The sequence below is a fragment of the Vicugna pacos genome, chromosome 3 (genome assembly GCF_048564905.1).
Source record: "Vicugna pacos chromosome 3, VicPac4, whole genome shotgun sequence".
In the NCBI taxonomy this organism is placed as follows: domain Eukaryota; kingdom Metazoa; phylum Chordata; class Mammalia; order Artiodactyla; family Camelidae; genus Vicugna; species Vicugna pacos.
Window position 1 is genome coordinate 23281531 of NC_132989.1, and position 21970 is coordinate 23303500.

The 21970-nt window shown below is 47.6% G+C and overlaps 2 protein-coding genes across 9 annotated transcripts in view; one reads left to right on the top strand and one right to left on the bottom strand.

Moving 5' to 3' along the window:
• Positions 1 to 5966: 5966 nt before the first annotated feature.
• On the top strand, positions 5967 to 11382 carry STING1 (stimulator of interferon response cGAMP interactor 1). 8 transcript variants are annotated; one of them, XM_015239504.3, is made up of 8 exons: positions 5967 to 6056; positions 6839 to 6977; positions 7420 to 7646; positions 7777 to 7960; positions 8189 to 8297; positions 9169 to 9407; positions 10142 to 10328; positions 10894 to 11382. In XM_015239504.3, the coding sequence occupies exons 3-8, from the start codon at positions 7420 to 7422 to the stop codon at positions 11082 to 11084; spliced, it is 1137 nt and encodes a 378-aa protein (XP_015094990.1). In that variant the 5' UTR covers positions 5967 to 6056; positions 6839 to 6977; the 3' UTR covers positions 11085 to 11382. The 8 variants fall into 8 exon arrangements, with proteins under 8 accessions (XP_015094990.1, XP_072812820.1, XP_015094991.1 ...); XM_015239505.3 differs by lacking the exon at positions 5967 to 6056 and adding an exon at positions 6441 to 6492; XM_072956713.1 differs by lacking the exon at positions 5967 to 6056 and adding an exon at positions 6551 to 6698.
• SMIM33 (small integral membrane protein 33) overlaps positions 6185 to 21970 on the bottom strand; it is a 29186-nt gene continuing 13400 nt past the window's right edge. The window contains exons 3-7 of the mRNA XM_072952279.1: positions 10874 to 14459; positions 8279 to 8329; positions 7100 to 7328; positions 6689 to 6905; positions 6185 to 6431 (exon numbers count right to left, since the gene is read on the bottom strand). Of these exons, the coding sequence (XP_072808380.1) occupies positions 14070 to 14459 (390 nt within the window). The 3' untranslated portion in view covers positions 6185 to 6431; positions 6689 to 6905; positions 7100 to 7328; positions 8279 to 8329; positions 10874 to 14069. The remainder of the gene's footprint in view (positions 6432 to 6688; positions 6906 to 7099; positions 7329 to 8278; positions 8330 to 10873; positions 14460 to 21970) is intronic.

Genomic DNA, 21970 nt, shown 5'->3' on the forward strand with positions numbered 1-21970 from the left:
GAATCAGAAAAAAGTTCCTCAAGCAGAAAAAAATAATCCACCTCCTTGACCCTCTCCCATCAGAAAGACACCTTCATGATTTCCTCAACAGCACAGCTTGCTTGGGATCTTGGGAACTCATAACCTCTGTTCAGTCTGGAATTTCTATTTATAGCCCATCCCTCATGGAGAACCCACCAGGCTTCATGTAAAACCCTTTGGTGACCATAGCTCAGTATCCCACAGGCAGCCTATATTATTAGCAGATCCTTCCTGATTTAGAACCAAAATTTGACATTCACTTTGATTTGTTCTCATTCTGTCTTCCATAAGGAAAAAGAGGAAGGTTCTTCTGCCCCATATGGCACTTCAGATATTTGAAAAGATTACTGAGGTCTTCTGAGTTTATTTGTTTATTCATCATTCATGTCTATGTACAGAGTTTTTACTGTGTGTCAGATCTTGGGGGCACAGCGGAGAGCAAGCAAGGTTGAAACCTGTCCTCCCATAGCTTGTAGTCTGTGCAAGAAACCAACAACCAAACCAGCAGTAATGATAAAGCTCGCATAGGCCAAATAGAGATCTGGGCAGCCATAGAGCAGGAGGCAAGGCCCTCACCCAGCGTGGGGCCTGGAAGGACTTCCTGAGATCTTCTTGTGGTCAAGCAAAGGGTGAGCAACTTTGATGCCATTCAAATGTCAACATTTTTATCAAAAACTGGGAGGCTTTGCTGGTACCCTGACCTTAGTCTACTCATTGGAAAATGCAGCATCATGGGGAGGGATAAGGTGTTTGAGGGACAGAAGAGGGGACAGGAAGAGCTATATAGGCCATGAAAGAGAGCATGGAGTATCTGGGGGCTGACAAGGCCCAGTCTTGTTGGAGTGCACAACTAAGGAAAGGGCTGTGAGACAAGAAACCCAAATAGAAGACAACTTCGGGCCCTTCAGTAACTTCTGGACACCAGTGTCCAATGCCTAGGTGTGATGTGGCATTTGGGGGAAATATGAGGTCACCTTCCTTGATGCAGAAATGTACTCCATTCCTGTGAACACAGCCCAGGAAGGCAGCAGACTTTTGATGAGGACTCGGCATCCTCACGGTCCTCTGAAGCCCTCAAGGATTCTTCACTCAAACTGCTAAGAAGCCAGAGTAGCCCCACCAAGGGATCCCACAGCTGAGTTAACGAACCTCAGATTGAGCGATAGTTTCATTGTTCTCTTGCTTATTAACTTTTTTTCTCAGTTCTGATTACACAAGCAATATGTATTCATTGTAATAAAAATTTACAAATATGATAAACAAAATGAGAATCTAAAGTTACTTTGTATAGATGATGGCTAATTACTATTTTATGTAATGCTTGATTTAAATTTTTTTGCTGTTGTTTTTTGGGGGGGTGGTAACTAGGCCTATTTATTTATTTACTTTTGGAGGAGGTACTGTGGATTGAACCCAGGACCTTGTATATGCTAAACATGCACGCTACCACTTGAGCTATACCCTCCCTACTATTTATTTCCTGAAAGGAGGTTCTCTCTTGGATCACTCAACATCATTAGTCATCAGGGAAATGCAAATCAGAACCACAGTAAGAGGGGAGAGTATAGCTCAAGTGGTAGAGAGCATGCTCAGCATGCAGGAGGCCCTAAATTCAATCCTCAGTACCTCCATTAAAAATAAATAAAACTAATTGCCTCCCAAGCCAGGAAAAAAAAAAAAAGAACCACAATAAAATACCACTTCACACCCACCAGGACAGCTATAATCAAAAGGACAGAAAATAAACAAACATTGGCTACGGCCTAAATAATTAGAACTCTCATAGATTGCTGGTAGTAATGTAGCATCACGCAGGCACTTTGGAAAACAGTCTGGTGGTTCTTCAAAAGTTTAAACATCGAGTTACCATGTGACACAGCAACCCCAGCCCCAGGTATGCATACTCAAGAGAAATGCGAATATATGTCCATATAAACTCTTGTACATGAATGTTCACAGCAGCATTCTTCACAATAGCCAAAAAGTGGAAATAACTTAAATGTCTTCAATTAATAGGTATATAAATGTGGTATATCTACATAATGGAATATTATTCAGCAATAAAAAGGAATGAAATGTTGATACTTGCTACAATATGGATGAACCTCTAAAGCACAAGACAGACATAATTACATATTGTATGATTCCATTTACATGAAATGTCCAGAACAGGCAAATCTGTACAGACAAAAAGTAGATTAGTGGTTGCCTGGGGGTGTGGTGGGCCTGATGGCTATAGGATTTCTTTTTGAGGTTATGAAAATGTTCTAAATTTGTTTGTGGTAATGGTTGCACAACTATGTGAATCTACTAAAAACTATTGAATTGTGCACTAAATAAGTGAGTCATATGGTATGTGAATTATATCTCAATAAGGCTGTTATCAAAAACTAAAAAAAAACTGTAGATCTCTCTATCATGATGAATACCCTCTTCTAGGAGAATGTAGGTCCATTATTTACTCCTTGAAGATACAGTAGGTCCACCAGCTGCACTTCCCTATCCCTAATCATGCATCATCCAGCCCCTTTTTTTCTGTCACATCTACTAGGTTATTGTCCAGGAAAGACCATGCCACACTAGTTATCTCTGTGAGGGGGCAATAAAATGAAAACAAGGAAGTGGCTGGGGTTAGATTCAGAACCACCCATGGATGGGACATCCAGTCTCTGTGTCTGCTGGAGAGGTGACTTGAACTTGTGGAAGAGGCCAAGATAACAGAGGCTGGCAACCCTATGAGTGAGATTGTGAAAGTTATGATGATGATGGTGGTGGTGATTACAGTTAACAGTTACTGAGAACTTAAACGAGTCAGTTCTATAAGCACATTATTTTTTTCAGTCTCTTGGCAATTTTATGATATAAAAGGTATTGCCATTCCTATTTTAGGAAACTATCAAAGAAGTTAAATAACTGGGCTAAGGTCACACAGCAAGGAAAGGCAGAGGCCAGACTGGATCCCAGGTGCACCATGATAAGCTGATATTAAAATCCCCCAAATGTCCCTGCCCTAGCAGGATTCAGGGACCTTTATACATGGAAATCAGGGACTTTTAACTATGAAAGACGTGGAGGCAAAAGCATGGCTCTTTAGATACCAGAAACCTTCCTATCCCATCCACGCTCTGTCCCAGGCCCATGTCCACTGAACAAGTGCTTAGGGTTTATTTTGCTCCCAGAAACACTATGATAAGTTTCAGGAAGACCCGTGGAAGCCTAAATGGAGATGGAAATAGAAACGAGAGCCATCCCAGACCAGCACTTCCGGGCTATCTGGAGGGAAGAAGCAGTTATCAGAAAGTGAGGGGGATGCCCCTGAAGCCAGCTAGCTGTGAAACAGAGTGTTGGCACTCAGCAACATTGGCCTGAGAGCAGCAGTCTATGAGCTGGGTCATCTGAAACTTGGGCCCAGCTTCCCTCTGTGGTCTTCAACTTCCTCCTTGGATGCTGGATGATTAGTCTGAAGAGCCTCAAAGACCTTGACCAATAGCACAGCTGGTGAAGACAATTCCATCTGTGCAGCTGTTGTGACACTCCCCATTCCCTGAGGACCTGGCCACAGCCCACAGCCTCAAACCCACTCTCGAGTACCCTTTCTTATACCATTGACCCTGTTATGGTTTGAACTGTGTCCCTCCAAAAGATATGCTTAAGTCTCAACCCCTAGTATCTGCAAATGTGACCTTGTTTGGAGACAGTCACTTTGCAGAAGCAACTGAGTTAAAATGAGGTCATTAGGGTGGGCCCTAATCCAATGTGACTAGTATCCTTACAAGAAGAGAAAATGCCATGTGAAGACAGAGACAGGCAGAGAGAAGATCACACCGTGATGATGGAGGCAGAAGCGGTACAACAGCAAACCAGGGAATGCCTGGGGCTGCCAGAAAGTGGAAGAGGTGAGGAAAGATCCTTCTCTAGAGGCTTCGGAGGAAGCACGGGCCTACGAACACCATGATTTCAGACTTCTGGCCCCCCAAACTGTGAGAATAAATGTCTATCGTTTTAAGCCACCGAATGTGTGGTCCTTTGTCACAGCTGTCCTAGGACTCTAATGCAGGCCCCCAACATGCTTACATGCTCCAGCCACACCAGCCATTTCTATTTCCTCCCTACAGGCCAAGCTCCTTCCCACCCCAGGATCTTTTTGTGTGCCGAATGTTCTAGATCACATTCCTCCACAACTTCTCTCTCTTGGTCCTGCCAAATTCAGCTTAAATGTCACTCCTTTAGGGAAATCTGGACGTGGGTTTCCTAGGTTCCCCTCAGAACAGCAACAGGAATGCATTCTTCGAAGCCCTCAGTATCTCTGCAGTTAATTACTTACTTGTACAGTGATGTGGTGCCCATTGCCCCTGCCCAGCTGTAGGTGTCATGACCACAGGGCCTGGCCTGACACCTTCACCAGCACTGTCCCTGACACACAGCAGGAAGTCAGTACACACCTGTGTGGACTGTGTGCACAAAAGGTGTGCCGTAAATCCTGGCCTGGCATTTGAAGGCCTAGACGGTAAGGCCTCTGCTACCTCAGTGGCCTTCTCTGCAGTCAGACTTGGCCCCGAACCCTCCAGCCTCCTGATGGCCTCCCTGCCTCCCTGGCCTCTCTCATTCCTCTCAATCAGACCACATTTTACTCTTCCTGAATGACCTGACCCTCATGCCTCCTGCAAGGTCTCCTTCAGAGCAGGTTCAAACTCAGGGAAAAGAGCCCAGAGCAGCAGCAGGCAGCAGATGGCAAGGAGACCCCAAAGTAGAGGCAACGTGAGGATTTTTTTCTCTTCACAGCATACCCTAAGTATCAAACAACAAATCCATGGTCAGTAACTCAAAAAGAAACTGTAGGAAACATAATGAGCAAAGAGGGGAAATATCCTAAAAATCACCCATATTTCCACTATACAGAGTAATCATTGTTAGCATTTTGTTTTATATCATATAGCCTTCCACATCTTTCTTCATGCAATGTATAATCCTTAAAATACAATTATACTGTTTTGTACTCTGCTTTTTTCCAATACGAAACATATATTAAGCATATTTAAGAGTCAATAAATACAAAATTACATCATCATTTTTAGTGGCTATCCAAAATTCTATGGTAAGATGAACCACGATTTAGGTAACCAGTCTCCTATTGTCAGACATTTAGTTTTCAGTTTTTCTCTGGTGTAAACAACACTGTCACAAACATCTGAAAAATGGGCATCTTTGTTGCCTTGTCTGATTATTTCTTGCTGAAGGAGTCCCAGAAGTGGATTGCTAGGTCTATGATTATGTATTTTTTAAGGCTTCTGATGCATAATGCCAAACTGACCTATAAAATAGTCCTCCTCCAGGAGAAGGGGGCAGAGATGAAGACCAGGTTCAGGGGAAATGATGACCAGTGTGGAGCAGTGGAACTGGCAGGGGTGGTGGTGCTGGACACTGGAGGCTGGAGGCTGCTTGGCACAGCGGGACCTTGGGGCAGGTGTGGAGCTGGCCACTCCAGGAGGACTCTACTCAGCCCTTTTCTCTGGCAACCTTGACTTTCTTTGGTTTTGAGGCAGCTGAGCCCTTGCCACCAGAGGGGGTCCCTTGGTGCACCAGTATTAGGGGAGAGAAAGTACAGGGAATTCCCTTTATTTTTAGTGAATTATTTTTAAAAATGACAGCGTTTTCAGGAAGCCTCCTTGCTTCTGAGAGGCCAGTGGCATCCACGAATGTGGTGTGTCTCCTTGTGTCTGGTTGTGACATGGGGAAGGGTTTAGACAAGGACCCTCTGGCCCAGACACAAATGGATGCATGCTGGGGTGCCGCTGGCACCCCAGTCCCACTCCCAGGCCTGCCCTCTCCTCGTATCCAATCATCTTACCAGTCTGCCAGGGAGCGGCCAGAGACACTCCCCACCCCACCCCAGGGAAAAATGCAGGCATGAAACTTGATCCTGGCACCACAGCCCACCCCTTTCCAGGAAATCAAGCCGCAGAACTAGCTGGGCTTTGGAGCAACCCACCTGGCTTCATGTCCTCACGCCCTCATTCACTAGCCATGGGACTGGGGTAAGTTAATTCACCTCACTGAGCCTCAGATTATCCATCTGTACAATGAGGATAGTATTGGACCCACCTAGATTAAGTGAAACAATATATGTAATACTTGGCATAACGTCTGGAGCATGGTAAGCACATTATTATTATCATTATTATTATTATCATCATTATCCACACAACTGCCTTTTTGGCTGGAAGCACCACGTTCTCTCAGAGAAGTAACAAGCGTTGCCACTTCCTGTGGAGAACTAGAAACCCCGCTCTTCTGCAGGCCTTCTGCTCGCACAAAGCTTTTTACTCAAAGGCTGTTGTTACAGGAAATAACTGTTCATTTTCCCCGCCTCCGGCCTGATATTGCAGTCTTCAGAAAAAGGAGATCTGCATCTGGAAATCAGAATAAACCAATCAGGCAGGGCAGCACGGTGCAGTGTGCGTGCTTAGCTGGGTGCGTGAAATCCCGCGTGGGTGTTGTTAGAGCGTGTTTGGTTGTGGGGGCGTGAGGGGAAGCTGATGTTCAGGGTTGTGGCTGCAGGGGGCGTGAGGGAGTTTCTGAAACCCTTGGTTTGGAGGGTAGCAGTGGGCAACAGAAAGGGGGCCTTCTCAAGCTGTCTCCCTCACCCCCAGACGTGGGCGGGGCTCACCAGGGCCTTGGTAGGAGGGTTCTTCCTCTCTCCCTGAGGGGCAGGAAATAACCTCCTCCCCAGCTAGCACTCTGAACTGTGGTCTGGTGAGATTCCAGGGCTGGAGGGTTGTGGAGAAAGCATCAATTGTTTTTAAACTTTCATTTTTAGGCTGCACCCTGAGAGGCCATTGTGCTGGGCCTTCTCTCCCTGTCGTCTTCTAGAAACAACCTGTGGTCTGGGAGACAGAAGGTAAGATCAGGAGCAGCCCAGCCAGAGCTCCAAGGCTGAGGCCCCTGCGGACAGAGAGGTAGGTGCCCTGCCCCCACCCTCTGCACTGTGGTTTTCAGCTTTGCTGACTAAGGTCCTTCTTGGGGTGGATTGTGGGGAGAGGGAAGCCCCGGGTCCCAAGGGTCCCCTGGTGGGTAGTACCTCACAGAACACTTTCAGGTCTGGGTCTGGGATAGTCTTCATCTTCTTTCTTCACCACATTTGCTGTCTCACTGGGGTTGGGTGAGGTGTGTATGTGGGGCACCTTCATTTCTTTCTCCATCAGTTCTGTTTTCAACAATTCTCTGCCGGGTGTGAGTTCTGGGATGCTGTATGCCCAGTCTGTCCACTAGAGGTGTCTCCAAGTCCAGGCTCTGGGTATGGCTGGGCACTAGGGAAACACAGAGCTAGGGGAAGTACCTCAGTCCCGGAACGGTATGAGAGTGAGGAGAGCACAACAGTGGATTTCTTGGTACCCACAGATGCCCCACTCCAGCCTGCATCCGTCCATCCCACAGCCCAGGGGTCACAGAGCCCAGAAGGCAGCCTTAGTCCTGCTAGGTACCTGCCTGGTGGTACTATGGGGACTGGGGGAGCTGCCAGACTACACTCTCCAGTGGCTGGTGTTCCACCTGGCCTCCCAGCAGATGGGACTGTTGTTCAAGGGGGTCTGCAGTCTGGCCGAGGAGCTATACCACGTCCACTCCAGGTGACTCCCAGCAGTACCCATGGCGATTAGGCACCCAACATGTCTCACTCCCTCAACCCTCAGCCTTGCCCCTCCTTGAATCTCTGTGGCTAAGGAGGGCTGGGATCCTGGCCTTGGCTGTCATCTGCAGGTACCAGGGCAGTTCGTGGAAGGCTGTGCGAGCCTGCCTGGGCTGCCCTATCCGCTGCGGAGCCCTGCTGCTGCTGTCCTGCTATTTCTACTTCTCCCTCCCAAACACAACTGGCCTGCCCTTCACTTGGATGTTTGCCCTCCTGGGCATCTCACAGGCACTAAACATCCTTCTGGGCCTCCAGGTATGACACAGTGGGAGGTGGAGGGTCCTCAAGGGGAGGGTGTGGCTAGTGTGATCTGGTCTTAGCTCAGTACTGGAAGTGGGACTAGTTTAGAGGTGGGGCCTATGATGTTCTGGGTTCAGCAGTGGCAGAAAAGGGAGCCAGCTGGCAGCAAGTTGGGAAATCTTAGAGGAGGCGGGCTCTGGTTGTCCTTCCTGGAGGCCCCCAGCCCCACCCTGCTATCTTCAGGGCCTGGCCCCGGCTGAGGTCTCTGCGCTCTGTGAAACAAGGAACTTCAACGTGGCCCATGGGCTGGCCTGGTCATACTATATTGGATACCTGCGGCTGATCCTGCCAGGTGGGCCATCCTCTCTGCCCCCATTTCCAGATCTGCAAGACAGACAGTAAAACATACAACCTCTTTCCAAAACTTGCTGTATTTTTGAAAGCATTTTCATGTCTAACAAACCAGTTGATTCCCAAAGCAATCCTGTAGGCATGAAGGTTATTATTATACCTGGTTTATAGAAAGAAATTTCGGGCTTAGATCCATTAAGTAACTTGTCCAAAGTCACCCATGAATTCTTTTAAATATTCATGCTTTGTACCCTTCATGTGCATTTTCTCTTCTAATTCACACACTGTGAGGAAGGGATAATCATCAAGCCTGTTTTAGAGATGAGAAAATTACTGTTCTGAGAGATAAAGTGACTTGTCCAAAGTCACACAGTTTAATGAGAGGAGACAGGATTTGAACTCAGGTCTGTCTAGAGCGTGGACCCTTGACTACCCCACTGGGAGCCCATGGGTCATGTCTCATTCCCCTGACTTGCCGGCCAAGGCTATGTTTCTCCCATATCTTATTGCCACCTCCCATTGATCCCAGGGCTTCCCCTAGAGGCCTAGATCAGTGTACCTGGGGTTGCTGGGAATGTAACCTCCTAGGGCTTTGCCTCCTCTCAGAGCCCTGAAGGCTGTGGTAGGAAGGAGTGGGGCTGACAGAAATCTGGACAAAGGACAAGTGATGGGAGGAAGTGTGGGGGGGTAGGTGGAAAGGTGGGAGGGTTACCAGACATTCTGCCCCTCCTGGCCTCCTGGCAATGAGAGTGAATTGGCCCCTTGGTTCTCTTGCACCCGCACATTGAGGGAACCGATGACCTGGGTCTCTGTCCTGGATTGGGTGGAAGACAGGGTTAGTGGGAATGACTTCTTGGGCCTTTCCACCCCAGGGCTCCAGGCCCGGATCCAGACTTACAACCGGTTCCACAACAACGTGCTCCGGGGCCCAGGGAGCCACCGGCTGCACATCCTCTTCCCGTTGGACTGTGGGGTGCCTGATGACCTAAGTATGGCTGACCCCAACATTCGCTTCCTGAACGAGCTGCCTCAGCAAAGCACTGACCGTGCCGGCATCAAGGGTCGGGTTTACACCAACAGCATCTATGAGCTTCTGGAGAACGGGCAGCAGGTGAGCGTGCAGGCAAGTGGGTACTGCCGGGAGCAATCAGGCCCAGAGACCAGAACTCTGGGCCCTGGCCAAGCACTGATAAAAATTCACTGCCCTTTTCTGAGCCTCAGTTTCTCCAGTTGGTCCCAGGGCTGGGCAAGATTGAGCTCTGATGATAATGATCATTAACGCTTATTGAGTACTTACTGTGTTCTCAGTGCTTCATCTGACCCCCTCATTGAATCCACAGTACCACCCTGTTGGGTAGGGACTGTTATGATCCCTACTTTACAGAAGAGAAAACTGAAACTCAGAGAACCAGCAAGAAAGTGGACTATTTCAACCTGAGTATACCATGTTCTTGACAGTAAAGCTGCCCTAGATGAAGGCTATGAGGATTTTGACATCCATGCGGATGTCTGAAGGATTTCACATGGGCTGGGGGGAACTCAGCCAGGGTTGAACTCCAGAGTCCAGTCCCCAGACTTGACTTCCAGCTGGAGGAGTTGACAGCCTAGCTCAGTGGGCCTAGCTCTGGGAATCTTAGGAGGATCTTGGAAGGGTAAATTGAACACAGCCCTGGCCCTAATTTCAGGAGTTGGGTGTCAGAGACAAAGGCCAACTAGAAAGCACAGACCTCCATCAGGTGGCCACCTCCCAGGACTCCATCTCTACAGACTGAGCAGTGGCACTGGGGTACAGAGCCTATCTGCCTGGTCCCTGGTTGAGTCTGGTCTTCCTCTTACCTCCTCCAGGCAGGCATCTGTATCCTGGAGTATGCCACCCCCTTGCAGACCCTGTTTGCCATGTCACAGCATGGCCAAGCTGGCTTTAGCCGGGAGGATCGTCTTGAGCAGGCCAAACTTTTCTGCCGGACGCTGGAAGACATCCTGGCAGATGCCCCCGCGTCTCAGAACAACTGCCGCCTCATTGTCTACCAGGGTGAGGGGTTGATAAGCTGGAGAAGAGTCAGGGGTCGCAGGGGTCTCCCAGGGGGTCAGAAAGAGATATGGCAGAACCATGCTCTGGGCCTTCCCAAGTGGTCCAGGCATTCAAGCCCTGCCTCTTCTCCCTTTGGGAGAGGGGATACTTGACTGCTTTCTAAGATCTTTGGCTATGTGTCCTGGGTGGAGGGTGAAGAGGTGGGCTCTAGGGGCCCTCACTTTATCTAGGGATCCCAGAAGAAGCAGAAGAGCCACAGGCCAGGAGCCAAGAGACCAGGGCTGCAGCTCTGCCACTTCCTTGCTGTGTGACCTCAGGCAGGTCCCTGCCCCTGCCTGAGCATCACCTCTAAAAGCAAGAGGGTGGAATTCTCTTATCTCTAAAATCCCTTCTAGCTCTAGTTTTTCATGAAACTATAGCCCTAATGGCTGGGGGTGGGGAGAAGGTGCAGGGAGGTGGAGGAGAGGGAGGGTTGGAGGATGCCTAGCAAGTTGTCTGGGTGTGTCAGAGGGAGAATGTGTAAGGTTCTCACCCCCCTCGCTTACCTCCCCCATGCTTATTCCAGAACCGGCAGAGGGAAGCAGCTTCTCCCTGTCACAGGAGATTATCCAGCACCTTCGTCAGGAGGAAAGGGAGGTTACCATGGGAAGCGCTGGGACCTCAGTGGTGCCCAGTTTTTCCAGGCTGTCCCAAGAGCCTGAGCTCCTTATCAGTGGCATGGAACAGCCTCTCCCGCTCCGCACAGATGTCTTCTGAGGCCCAGGGTTACCTTGCCTGAGCCCCCAGCCATTCCCAAGACTCTGGTTTAGGGGATTTCTTCAGCAGCTGGAGGCCCAGCAGAGCCATTTCCTCCCACAGGGGGCCTCTCAGAGAAGGTCCCTGGACTTGGCATCTCAAGAAGAATCCTGTGACCTTGGGCAAATTGTTTAACCTCTCTGGGCCTCAATGTCCTCATCTATGAAATGCCTCACCTACCTCACAGGGGTGTTGTGAGGGCTACAGCTATCTGGAAGTTTTCTGTAGGCTCTAAATGCCCAGTAAACAAAAAGGATGTTCCAGGTGTCTTCCATTTAACCCTCAGACCTACTCTCCACTTCTCCCTGCCTCCCTATGGCATCAACAAGCTCCCTGGTCCTCTGGCTTCTGATCATGTTCAATCAGTGGGGAGCCCTAGTTGGGGGAGGGAGGAGAAGAGGAGGATAAGGGTATTTATGCCCCTAGCTCCCTCCCTGCGGTATCAAGGTCACTGTGAGCTCTGCATCTCTAGACCTAAAGTTACAGCTCGAGAACCATTTCAGTAGCCCTGTTTATCTCCAGGTCTCATTAAGTGCCTCCTCCCCATGCCCCTTCAGGCCCAGCAGTGGTACTGGCCCCTCACTGATACTCATCCTGGAGCACTTGCTCTCCCTAGTGGTTTCCTTACACCTGCCCTTTCTAAGCAGTCTCTTTTTAAACACTCCTCAGATTACTTACAGAAGTATGTCATCTTTTTCTGGTCAGACTCTGACTGAAACAAGCAATTGGCCTTTATTATCTGCAATGTCCAAATCTGCTTGCACAGACATACTTCCTTATACCCCCCCTCATCCTAGTACAAGGTGGTGGGGTGGTGGCTAGCAATTCATTATAGACGGAGTCAACCAGTGGACTGAGGGCATAGAGTTGGGCAGCAACCCTCACTCCACTGCCCTTTTAGTGCCCTTGTCTCCAGTGGGAGGCTTGGGAGACTGGGGGGGTGGTGCTGAGCCAGCACACAAATGCCATGAGGGGTACACAGTTACGTCCTGGACAAGGGGCTGCTCAAAGAAGCAGGCCACTGAATAAATGATCCCGGATGAGAGTCCCTGGATAAGCAGAGGATGAGAGTTTGTGTGAGGTGATGGGATACACCCTGGGGACCTTGGATAACACAGCCAGCCACCTGCCATATACCTTATGCCATCACTGTCAGAACTGGGCCACTGCAACAACACTGTGGTGGCAAAGTTGCCCCCATCTGGGAGGCCAGACAGCCCATTTCTGCCAGTTCCATTAATTCCACCCAGGACTTATTTCCTCCCTCCAACTTTTGTTTTTGTCACAAATGCTCAGTATGAATTTCTGAGTGCATTACTGTGGAGAAAGACTCCATACCCAGACACACATTTGCCAGAAGGAACCCACTGCCCCTAAGGATGACAGAGACATGGGGTCCCCTCCCCCGCTACGCCAGCAATTCTGCCCCTAAGGCCTGAGGATCCTCCAACATCACACCCAGAAACCAGCCCAGAATCAAGGGTCTCCCCAACATGACCTTCCCCCATCCTTCCAGCACCCAAATTGGTACCCAGACTGTGAGGTCTGACAGCCTCAGGTTCAAATTCTGACTACACCATTTAGTACCTGTGTCCTCCTGGGTGTCTTGATATCCCCAGTCATAAAATAGAGATAGCAGTGGCTCCTCCTCCCAAGATTGTTACGAGGAGTGAACGGTATAGTATCTGTTTGTCCAGGATGAGCCTGGAGCCCAGCATATAGCAGGCCCATAAGAAGGAGCAGCTATTAGCATTATAGCTTCCTCTTACCAGTCCCAAAGGAGGCAAGCCAGTCCTCTGCACACATTACAATCCTCATCTCTGTTCCTCTCCATCTTCTGTTATTTCCCAGCCTCCTTGACTGTGCTGAGGTCTCACCGAGGGCAATCCCCAGGGTTGACTTGTTGCCCTCAGGTGTTTCCCAGTGTAAAGCACCCAGAAGTCCCTCCATAAATGTCTGTCTGTATGTTCTTGGCTTCACATAAGTGAGGTTCAAAGATGTCAGGGAAATGGGTACTTTTCCAGAGAGTCACTGGGAGGCTCAGCTCTGCCTTCCTGGCCTCCTGCACCTTCCCAACCTTCATGTCCCTCCCTTTGCAGGTGCTCTTTCCAATCCTTCCTTTCTCAACACAGGCCCCATGGAGCTCCTTTTCCTTTTCTGTTTTCCCACCAGCTAGAAGGTTCTGGATCTGGGAAGTGCCCTGGGGTAAATTCTGGGCTGGTTACAGCAGACTGATGCACATGGAAAATGGGAAGTAATGAGAGCCCCTCAATTACCCCCATCCCATCCTGGGAAGGCAAGACAGAGTCTTGCCCCAAGATAGTGGGGACCATTCAAAAACAATTTGGAGAGATATAATTAGTGCTTGAGGCTTTTAAGAGCTTTGGAAATAATTGGCAAAGCCTGAGCCCTGGAAGCCAACGGAATGTCGCCCAGTTGATGAAGGGCAACAGATTTTCCTTCCTTTCCTGAGTCCCAGAGAAGGCAGACCCCTGGGTTCTTTGCCTTGGTTCTCCATGGTGTTCTACTGGCAGCCTCTGACATCCCTGCATAGGGGCAGGGTGGGTAGTGGAATCTTCCAAGCTGGACTCACTTTTACACCAAAACGGGAGGAGCTTAGGGGTGGAGGAGGGAGTAGGAACTCAGAGAAAGAGGTTTGGGGGTCTGGTGATCCCTAAAGAGGAGGAATTAGCTTTGTAAGGGTAGCCTTGGGCGCTGGGAATGCCCAGAACAGCATGTTTCTGGTCAGGGCCTCAAGCCTCTTTTATTTCTCCTGTCCACATCAGGGGTTTCTCTATAAATATTCTGTTGAAAGTGAAGCTCCAGCTGGGTCTGTGTGCGCCCTTCTGAAGCTCCGATGCCTAGGTCCCAATTTGCTTTTGCCCTAATTCTCTGTCCAGTTTCTCATTCTGAGCCAGGTCAGGCCAACTTTCCAAAGTCTCCCTCCTAAAGAAACGTGACTTCATCGATGCTGAATCTAGGCCCATCTGGCACAGGGCAGGAGCCAGAGACAGGAGGTCCCCCTTGGGTGCCTTCGTGACTGTCCTGGGAGCCCAGCACTCGCCAGTGGGTGAGGTAGATGCCGCCTTCTGGCTTTGGGGATGGGGGTTCCGTGGGGAGAGTGGCATGGCCCTTGTGTAGCATTGGTCCAAAGTGGACTACCACGATGATGCAGACTGCCAGCAGGACAAAGACGGCGACAATGACGGTGAGCAGGGGCAGCCCGACTCCTTGCGGTGGTTCCCAAGCCCCCTCCAGCACCTCCGGAAGCTGCCTGTGGGGCTCCTGCCCCACTGAGCTGTTCACAGCCGGAGAAAGCCAGGGATGGTGGCCAGCCTGGGAGAGAAGTGACAGAGGGAGAGGGTGACATGGGCATGTGCACACAGAGAAAGACCAAAATAGAGAGAGACAGACACGCAAAGGGAACCGAGAGAGAGACAGAGAGCCTCAGGGAGAGAGAGAAAGAGGAACAAAGACCAAGAAGTAGAGAGAGAGTAAAGATACACGCAGAGAGAATAGAGAGACAGAGAAATACAGAGGTAAACACACATACCAATAGAGAGAATAAAAGAAAAAGACAGAGAGGGGTACAGAGAGAAAGAGAAAGATACAAAGAGAAAGAGAGAGGAAAACAGACAGAAGAGAAAACAGATATAGAGGGACAAAGACCGAGGAAACAAACAGAAAGGGAGACAAAGTCATTCAGAAAAGGACAAAGAGGGGCTTCATTACAGTCTGGCATATAAAGTTTGCCCTTCCCACAAGTCCCCTCCCATTGCTCTCTCTTCCCAGGTCTCCAGCAAAATTCTTAAATAGATCCTACGCCCTGAGTTAAGAATGTTAGCACACTGTGGGTGCTGTCCCACATCCTGGCCAGGGTGCAGTGAGTAGTTGTTCCTTAAAGTCCTGGAAAAGGGAGTCATTGTGTTCTGCATCTTAGGTTCCCACTACTCTTTACACACATGGTAGGAGGAGGGGTGGTACTCTGAGGGGAGGAAGAGAGGAAGAGGAGGCATGAACCCAGAGGCTTGGGGGTAAGGCAAGAGCTATGCTTCACCCCATAACCTCTCCCTCAGGATAAGGTTCAGGGTTCTGGAGGGGAGGGAGTGCCAGTGTGGATTCCTGGCTCTGTCCAGGAAGGACTGAGGAGAGATGCCAGCCTCTACCTCTTTCAGGCTCCCAGCGTTCTTCTGTCAAAAGCTGAGGGTCATGATCCCTGCTTCTGTCCGTCTCTACCCGGCTAAGTATCGAGTGGGGGTTGGGGGGATGGCCATTAAGGTAGCAAAACCTCCAAACTGTAAGCCCTAGAGCTGGTGAGATCGTCACAGGCTTAAGAAACTATCTCCCTAGTCTTCCCTTTCCCAGCTGGCCTTGAGGAGCAGACCCTTGGGGTGGAGCCCCTCCCCTACCCCGAGCCCTCAGCCTGGCTATCCCATGGGTAGGCAACTGGGGTCCAGGAAAGGCTGGCCAGGTCAAACTCACTCCCTTTAATTCCCGAGTCACACTGTCCACCCCATCTCATCCCCAACACCTGTCCCCTTGGCACGTGGAAAGCCTAATACCCATCTCCCCACCCCTGCTTGAAAGTCTGAGGCTCTCTGGGGCCCAGGCCACAGAGCTCCCAGGGCAGGGGGTGGGGAAGCTGCTCCGGATGTATAGAGGAAAAGGGAAGCATAGGCTGGTGAAAGGCTTGGGGCCTCTGTGGGGAGTCACACCAGCCTGGCAGGAGAGGGTGAGCCGAGAGTCTACCTGGTGCATTGTCCAGCCTGGCAGCAGGGTCCCTGGGGACTGGTGGCCAGCGGGCAAAGGAGAGCCTACCACCCCAGCTCGGTCCCTACCCGGAGCTGCCACGTCTATGGGGTTTACAGGGCACACACCCTCTGCACACACACCCTCACTGCTCTCTCCCGTGCTTTCACTTCCGTGAACATCTGGACTACCCTGGGCCCAGCCCTTAACTCTGATAGTGCTTTGATCTGACTCCTCGGCACCTCCTTTCACAGCCCTGCCAGCCTTTCCCTCCTCCACCAGATCCCAGACACGTGGCCAGCGCCCTCCCCCAGCCCTCCCCCACCACTCCCCCCACCAGAACTTGCTGGCTCTCCATCCCAACTGATTTCCTGAAGTTATGCTTCGATTTTTTTAAATGCAATTTATCAAACACACTGAAAAGTGTAGACTATAATATACTAAATCTCTCTGGCCCAACCACCAGCTCTGTTCATCTCAATAATTTGTCACATTTATTTCAAAAAATTTTAAGAACTGAAACATTACAAATAAAACAAAACCCACACTCCATGACCTCTCCTTTCCTTCTCACCTTAGGGATAAACATCGTGTTGAATTTTATGTTTATCATTCCTATTCAAGGCATTCTTTTCTCTCTGGTTTTTCCTCCTTTGGTTTTTTACAAATATAATTCTGTTATGTCTCTGCATTTGTGTGCAACTTCATTTGAGAATGTGTGCTTTAATGTACACAAGTCACAAAAAGTGCCCACCAGTCCCTCCTCTCTCTAGAGACAGATTATAAAGGATAATTTTTGGTCCCAACTAACTCCATGGGACCAGCCACCCCTCATTCTGTCCCTTGCTGTGCATGCACCACCCTCTATTCCTGTCTGGAGGCCAGGAGACCCCTCCCAGGAACTCCCCTTACCCAGTGATTTGATCCAAGGAGGCAAGATATAGACCCCTGATTCTTTGTCTCTCAGCCAAGCTGCTACTCACTCTGACATTTAGGGACCCCACTCAGACTTCCAAGCTCACTTAATCCCTGGTCACCGGGCGGCTGATCTGACCTGCAGAGTGAGTAAGATCAGTGGCTGGCTGGCCTTGAAGCCAGCTAGGAGGCTGTCCTTCTCCTAATGTAATCAAAGGCTCTGGTCGTTCTCTACCTCCCACCTTGGTCCACTGAGACCTCAGCCAGAGGGAGTCTGGATTCTGCCACAGTCAGAGCTTCAGTCACTGCTGCTTGCCTCCTGCCTCCACAAGCCATGTGTCCTATTGCTGTCACAGGCACCACCACTGGGGTTCCAGTCCCTGGGTCCAAAAGCCCAATTTCTGATCCTTCTGATGGATAATTCTTCCCTTTTCTTCCCTCATGAATCCTGCATCTATGTCTTAAAGGACTTCTGAAAGGATAAGGGGTGGAAACTTCTGGGACCAGACTGTTGTCCCAGCCTTCTCCCATTTTTCCATCTTCACCTTCACTGTCACGAGGTGCCCTTCCCCTATTCCCACCATCTGACCCTTAACCATCTTTTAACAGCTTAGTTCAAGCATCACCTCCTCCAGCAATATATTCTTCAGCCCACTATACTTAAGTAGCTTGCTTTCTTTTCCTTAAACCCTATAGCAGTAGTGTTTACCACACTCCTGACATTTGTCATGCTTTGTCTAATGTTACAAGTGTGGGGGCTCATTTTTCTTCCTCGCCTATGAACCCCATCAAGGCATACTTTTCTGTGTTCCAGAGTATCACAGTGCCTGGTACTATGCAGCAGGTGGGAACAAACATTGGCTGAATAGAACTGGAACCTAAGAATCTCCCACCCTAGTTCTTAGATCTGCAAACTTGTAAGCAAGTATCCTTCACCTGTGGTGAAGGCACTTCTGAACCATGATGAGTGTTCACTGACTCCTTCTGTCTCTTTTTTGGCTTTTTGTTGTCATGGAGCATCTTAGATGTGTTCAAGGGACTAAAATTAGCAAATATCTTCTCTTATTTCACAGAGAAGAAAACCCCTGGCTTTTGAGGTTTTAATATGGGAAACAAAGATGAAAAGACTCTGGGGTCCTCCCTACCATTACCCCTCCAGGCTGAAGGCCCCGACTCAATTCTCTACTCTGGGTTACTTCTCTTTTCCAGCTGTCCAGGAGAAGTGGAAGTGGCCCTGTTGGTCTAATGAAGGCAAGGAGTGCCCTTCTTCGGATGTTCTGTCCCCACTGAAGGAAGCCTGCAGAGGGAGCTGAAGGAGAGGGTTTGTGTGGACATTCTGCGCAGGCTAGTGGAAGGTTGCCACATTAGGGAAGGTCGCCACATCAGGGAAGGTCTGATAGCTGGTGACTTTTGGGGCTCATCTTAAGCTCTGGATCACTGGAGGTAAGCCAAGTGCAAGGGCTACCCATCTCAACCAGACCCTACTTCCAGTCTTCTTATGAAAAGCTATAGGTTTGTAAGGGGTGAAGTATTTCTTTGTTGGGTACTGAGAATGTTCTAAAGTTGATTGTGGTGATGGTTACACAAGTCTGAATATACTAAAAGTCACTGAATTGTACACTTTACATGGGCAAATTGTATAGTATGTGTTTTAGTGTATTTGAGCTGCTATACCAAAATACCATGAACTGAGCGGTTTATAAACAACAGAGATTTATTTTTCACAGTTCTGGAGATTGGGAAGTCCAAGACAAGCAGATGTGGTGTCTGGCAAGAGCCTACTTCTTGTTCACAGATGGTGCTTTCTCACTATCCTCACATGGTGAAAGGGGCAAGCTGGGGGTCTCTTTTATAAAAGGGCACTAACCCAGTCATGAAGACTCTATCCTTCTGACCCAATTCTCTCCCAAAGGCCCTATCTCCTAGTATCATTAACTTGGGAGTTAGGATTTCAACATACTATTATTTTTTTTGATGTATAGTTGACTTACAATGTCATGTTAGTTTATGGTGTACAGCATAGTGATTCAGCTATACATATATATATTCTTTTTCATACTCTTTTCCATTATGGTTTATTACAGGATACTAAATATAGTTCCCTGTGCTATACAGTAGCCCTTGTTGTTCATCTGTTTTATAGATAGTAATGTGTATCTGCTAATCCCAAACTCCTAATTATCCCTCCCCCACCCCCTTCCCCTTCAGTAACCACAGTTTGTTTTCTGTTTGTGAGTCTTCAATACATAAATTTTGAGGGAACACAAACCTTTAGCCTAGAGCAATATGTTAATTATATCTCAATAAAACTGTTAAAAAAACAATGAAAAAGTACACACCTATTGGAATGGCTCAAACAAAAATAACAACATCACTGTGATAGGTCTGTAGCTGCTTATGACAGTATCAGTCATAAAAGGAAACACGAGAGTAGCCTAAATGTCAAAAACAGGGAGATGATTAAATTGATCACAGATAGTAAATACATTGCTGTTAAAAAACGATCACTGTGAAGACTGAGAGCCAGCAGAAAATGCTTATGATTTGAAAATAAGGGGAAATTTTCCTCTTTCTTTCCCTTACTTCTGGCATAATTCAGTCCTAAAGGTGAGGCAGAACAAGGTTGGCAATGTGCCTATGGAGTAGGGGCACAGTAGCCCAGAGCAGGATGTCAGGGCCCACAAGGGGTGAGGAAGGCATCAATATGGTGTGGGAAGGGCCCATCGTGGAAGGTCTGAGCCTGAGTGTGGGGTGGAAGGCATAAGTGAGGTGAAGGTGGTGGCAGACACAGGAGCTTGACTACAAAGAGAGTGATCCAGTAGGGATAATGGAAACCAGATTTCAGAGAAGGGCCTTGGAGAAGCTACCTCCTAGTAGCAACGAGCACATGCACTACCTGGATCTTGTTTCTAAATACCATTTACCACTAAAAGGAACTAGAGCTCCTTGGAGAAATAGCTTCCAGGGCTAGGGCAGATAAAACACAAGATGAACTTGGAACACCTCATCATCCCAGAAAGTAAGGAAGTGCTCAAAGAATGATAGAGACATGTTGAAAGGATACAGAAGTCAGCTTGAAAGGGCTCTGGTGACCAAAAAGGGGACAATTTGAGCATCAAAATAATAAATGATGATTTTAATGTGTAATATTCACACAGTTTCAAAGTATCTCCCCACAAAATACTTATTAATTACAAAGGGGAAAAGACTAGCTCTAAAAATGGAGAAAGCTGGCTATAATCATGAATGGTGGCCTCCAAAAAGGTATGTCCATATTTTAATCCCCAGAACCTGTGAATGTTAGCTTACTTGGAAAAAAAGGCTTTGCAGGTATAACTAAGCTAAGGATCTTAGGATGAGGATGTCATCCTGGATTATCCCGATGGGCACTAGATTCAATGACAAGTGTCCTTGGAAAAGACGCACAGAGGAGAAGGCAATTTGAAGGCAGAGACAGATTTGAAGTGATGCAGCTACAAATCAAAGAATGCTAAGGAATGCCCAACAACCACCAGAAGATGGAGGAGGCAAGGAATGGTTTCTATCCTAGAGGGAGTATGGGTTTGCTAAACCTTGACTTTGACTTCTGGTCTCCAGAACTGTGAGAGAAAGAATTGCTGTTGTTTTAAGTCAATAGCTTACGGTAATTTGTTATGCAGCCACAGGAAACTAATATACTGGTAGGCAACACTTTAAGGAAGTGATCAAGTGAATACCTTGGTAATAGAACAAATCAAAATTATACACCATGTATCTGGAGGGGACTCTAATTCAAAAAGGCACATGCACCACAATGTTCATAGCAGCACTATTTACAATAGCAAAGACATGAAAATAACCTAAATGTCCATTGACAGATGACTGGATAAAGAAGTTGTGGTACATTTATACAATGGAATTACATGGTCATAAAAAAGAATAAAATAATGCCATTTGCAGCAACATGGATGGACCTGGAGATCATCATTCCAAGTGAAGTAAGCCAGAAAGAGAAAGAAAAATTCCATATGTTATCACTTATATGTAGAATCTAAAAAAATTGACACAAATGAACTTATTTACAAAACAGAAACAGACTCATAGACATAGAAGACAAACTTCTGGTTACCAGTGGGGGAAGAGGATGGGAAGGGATAAACTGGAAGTTGGAGATTTACAGATACTAACTAACAAATTTAAAATAGATAAACAACAAGTTTCTACTGTATCGCACAGGGAACTAGATTCAGTATCTTGTAGTAACCTATATTGGAAAAGAATATGAAAAGGAATATATGTATGTATATGCATAACTGAAACATTATGCTGTACACCAGAAGTTGACACAACATTGTAAAGTGACTGTATTTCAATAAAAAATAAATTAATTAAAAAAATGTTTAATGGAAAAAAAATTGTGTACCAGTTGATAGGATGCAAAGAGAGGGACACAACACTGCTTCTGTGACATTCCCACCAAAGATGCATGAGCTAAATCTAATCACAAGGAAACATCAGACAAATACAAATGAGGGACACTGTACAAAATAACTGGACAGTAACCTTTAAAAGTGGTAAGGTCAAGAAAGTATAGGGAAGACTAAGAGACTATTCCAGATTGAAGGAGACTAAAGAGATACAATGAGTAATTCTGGACTTGACCCTTTTGCTGTAATGTACATCATTGGGGCAACTGTCAAAATTTGGGTGGGATCTGAGGATTATATGGTATTAATATAACAGTATCAATTTCCTAATGTTTATGACTACATTGTGATTATGTAGGAGACTGTCCTTGTTTGTAGGAAATACACTAAAATATTTGGGGGTGATGGGGCATTCTGTTGGCAATTTACTCTCAAACGGCTCAGGGAAAAAAGTTCTGTGTACTTGTAACTTTTCTGTAGATTTGTGATTGCTTCAAAATAAAATATTTATTTTAAAAATAAAAAGTAAGGGAGAAAAGGACACCAATCATATAAATGATTGCATATAAATGTGCATATTGTCACTGGAAGGCATAGATTGGAAGGAAATCCACAACAATGATAACAACTATATTAAAAAGACTGTGTATAACATTTCTCTGCTCTTAAATCTTTTGAGTTTAGTTCAATAGATAGGTGCTGAAGACCTGTTACATGTCAGGCATTGTGCCAGGTGTAGGGATACTGAAGAAGGGTGATAATGTTGACCTGTGTCTG

Coding starts and splice junctions, on each gene's coding strand:
- STING1 (XM_015239504.3), top strand. CDS start 7,420: ATGCCCCACTCCAGCCTGCATCCGTCCATCCCACAGCCCAGGGGTCAC. Junction 8,298..9,168: donor CCTGCGGCTGATCCTGCCAG/GTGGGCCATCCT, acceptor TTTCCACCCCAG/GGCTCCAGGCCCGGATCCAG. Junction 10,329..10,893: donor CCGCCTCATTGTCTACCAGG/GTGAGGGGTTGA, acceptor TGCTTATTCCAG/AACCGGCAGAGGGAAGCAGC.